The following is a 3,652-nucleotide window of genomic DNA, read 5'->3' as shown; positions in this document are numbered from 1 at the left end:
CGCTTACGCGCCTTTCCCTTCCGTTCCTATCCTTTGCGCTATCTCTCTCGCGCTAGTTATAAGTCTTTATCGTTCTCTCTCTCTCGCACGCGCTAGTTATAAGTCTTTATCGTTCCCTCTCTCTCGCACGCGTTGTCTTTCAAAGGAATGCAGCTGTTTATATTGTTTATAAACCGGACATCGGCATATGTAATACTGTTTATATTGTTTATCAACCGGGTATGTAATATAATATTGCTTATACTTGCGATAAAACATCCAACACGTGCGTCGAAACAAGCGTACCCCGCCCCGCAGCCCCCGCGCCACCGAAATCCCCTTCGTCCCGCGTGACGTCATTCCCCCGCGCCTCCGAAATCCCCCTCGCACCTCACCCCCCTGAGAGGACCTGGATTAGAATTCGCCTTGTATATCTACTAGCACTATAAGTTATTAGTAACTGCATAAATCAGCAAGAGAAAATAAAGATCTCCGGAAAATCCAGATCAAACATAATTGGTCCTTCGAGCCGGATCATTCCGGTATTGTGGATTTCGATAAAAAAACGAACCGCACAAGCAACGAGGTTAAACGTGGCGTCGTATAAAAGCAGCAAGGAATACGTAAGCGAATCTGTGATTCGATAATCGTGCGAATGGAGTGGCGATTCCATACATAACGGATCGCAAATCTATGCAGCATACGATAATACAAATATCGATATTGAGAGTCCATACGATAGAGGACGAGTCATAAGACCGTACGATACGGAACACATGCAGACGTCGCATAAATCGAGAGCGCATATGCATGCATCTTGCGAATCGAGCGTACGACACGGATATATTTGGGCACGCCACAGCATCGAGCATCAGTAGCAATCCAATAGCAAAGGACGACATTCAGAGAATTCGACACAACAGCACGTGGCCGAACGGAAACGAAAGGATTCGGCAGCGAGGAGGAACAGCAGCGGACACAGTAGGAACTAAGTCGAGGCGCGGCGTGTGCACAAAGGCATCGAGACCAGGTTACTCTCGATTGTGGTATATAAGAAATAAAGTGGCTCGCATAAATATATTCCGGATTTATCGCGTATTTGCGTGATCATTGGCAATATTGAATTTCATTGTATCGACATATAACACGAATCAATATGACAGATGAACAGTCGATGATTGCATTAAAAGAAAGGCATTGTATCATCAAAGGACAATTATCTAAATTTACTACATTTATCGATAGGTTTAATGAGTCGAGAAATGTACCAGAATTAAGCGCTAGGTTAGAAAAAGCCGAGGAATTATGGGCTGAATTCGATAAGATACAAACGGAAATCGAATTAGTGGATGATACACAAGCAGTACATCGAGATGCGTTCGAAGCAGCGTATTTTGCGGTAATAGGCAGGGCTAGAGAATTAAAACAGACACGTCCAGATGAACAGCTGACACAAACGAATCACGCGTGTATTAATCAAAACGTAAAATTGTCTGCATTAAAATTACCAAAGTTTAGCGGAGAATACAGCAAATGGATACAATTTAGCGATACATTTAGAGCGATAATACATAATAACCATGCGTTAACCACTACACAAAAATTTTATTATTTAAGATCGTGTCTAAGCGGGGATGCCGCAAGAGCATTAGACACATTAGAAGCATCTGATGCTAATTACGATATCGCTTGGGATATTTTAAGAGAAAGATTCGAGAACAAAGGCATTATAATACATAATCACGTGAAGACTTTATTTGAAATGCCCCAAGTGATTAAAGATTCGTATGTATCTCTTAGGTATCTGTCTGATAGCATGCCACAGCATTTGCGAGCGCTAGAATCATTAGGGCAGCCAGTTGAAAGCTGGGACTCGTTAACTATTTTTCTTTACGCATCTAAGTTAGATATGGCATCGCGAAACGAATGGGAGAAGATGTCGGTTAAGCGTAGAGAATTGTCAAATATCGATAATTTTAAAACTTTCTTAAAGGAGCGCTGTCAAATTCTTGAGAGATTATCTAAAGATAATAAGCAAGCAGATGAACGAAACGTAGTTAAGGACTCAAAAGACAAATCGAGGGTTAGTTCACTAACTCATCTAGCGTCAAACGTAACAAAGTGCGCATTTTGCAAAGGTTCACACAACATATATTCATGTAAGGATATATTAGCGTTATCGATTGACAAACGATTAGCGCAAGTTAGAAAATTAAAACTATGCACGAAAGTAGATGTTATAGGCCGGTTCTAACCCAGGTCCTCTCAGGGGGGGTGAGGCGCGAGGGAAACCGCGGCGCGGGGGGAGTGACGTCATGCACGGGGAAGGAGGAATTGCGGCGCGACCGATGGACGAGGAGGTTCGCGCGGGGAAGGGGGATCCGCGGCGCGACCGGCGGACGAGGGGTCCGCGATGAGAAGGGGGATCCGCGGCGTGACCGGTGGACGAGGGGTCCGCGAGGGGGAGGGGATCCGCGGCGGGCCCGCGATGTGTCCATGTGTGAGAAGGACGGTGCACAGGTGTGAGAAGGATAGCGCTAAGTGTGCGAAGAGGACAGTGCGATGGTGCGGGAAAAGGACAGTGCAAAGGTGTCAGCGTAGGACAAGGATGGCGTTAACGTGGGACAAGGACAACGCATAGGTGAGATGACGCATAGGTGAGAGAAGGACGACGCAAAGGTAAGTGAGTGATAGCGACGAGTATATGAAAGAGAGAGAACGATAGCGCGAGACAACGCGTACAAAAGAGAGAGAACGATAGCGCGAGAACAACGCGTGCGAAAGAGAACGATAATGACGCGTGCGAGAGAGAACGATAATATCACGAGACAACGCGCGCGAGAGAAAACGATAGCGCGAGAACAACGCGTGCGAGAGAGAACGGTAGCGCGTGCGAGAGAACGATAGTATCGCGAGAATAATAATGAGTGTGATAGAGACAACGATAAAGACTTATAACTAGCGAGAGAGAGATAGCGCAAGGGATGGGAGCGCAAGGGAAAGGTGTGTAAATAAATACATTTTTTCAATCAAAATATAAAATATACATTTATTAAAGTGTAAATACATTTTTGTGTCATAGCGCGTGCGAGAGAGATTACTATACTTATTCTATCTAAGCGCGAGAGAAAGAGATAGCGCGAAAGAACAATGACGCGTGCCGAAGATAGTGAGACTTATGATGAACGCGCGAGAGAGAGAGAGCGCAACGAAGATATCGCGAGACTTACAACTAACGCGCGAGAGATGCCAAAGGATGGGAGCGCAAGGAAAGGCGTATAAATAATTGCAATTGTTTCTTCTTTACAATTAAAATATATAAAATTTATTCAAATGTGTGTAATACATTTGTGTGTGTGTGTGTATTACATTTTAATAAATGTTTACAATACATTATTTTTATGTATCCAAGGGTTGTGTGATTTATCCATTCCCAACCATTTCACGTATACGTCATCACCCTTTTCCCGCAAAATTTTTTCGAGATATACGTCGGGATTAGCGACGCGTTGTAACTCGTATTCGTAGAATCCTCCAGCGACGGGATTTCCGCGCGAATCTTGGAGTATGAATGTCGCGGAATTAATTTTCTGCACCTCGACAATCTTAAAAACTTCGGTCGTCCAATTAGGTGTGAAACCTTTTTCAAAGATGGTCTTGTATTTACTCACGC

General features: G+C 44.2%; 1 protein-coding gene across 1 annotated transcript; it reads left to right on the top strand.

Moving 5' to 3' along the window:
* Positions 1-1,135: 1,135 nt before the first annotated feature.
* Positions 1,136-2,233, top strand: LOC145962387 (uncharacterized). Its single transcript, XM_083083451.1, has one exon. The coding sequence runs from the start codon at positions 1,136-1,138 to the stop codon at positions 2,231-2,233; it is 1,098 nt and encodes a 365-aa protein (XP_082939577.1).
* Positions 2,234-3,652: the final 1,419 nt, after the last annotated feature.

Source organism: Camponotus vicinus, unplaced genomic scaffold (assembly GCF_025532165.1).
Source record: "Camponotus vicinus isolate PSW18456_S1 unplaced genomic scaffold, iyCamVici1.0 SCAF_12, whole genome shotgun sequence".
Classification (NCBI taxonomy): Eukaryota; Metazoa; Arthropoda; class Insecta; order Hymenoptera; family Formicidae; genus Camponotus; species Camponotus vicinus.
The sequence above is the reverse complement of the archived record's forward strand: the minus strand, read 5'-3'. Positions and strand labels throughout refer to the sequence as shown.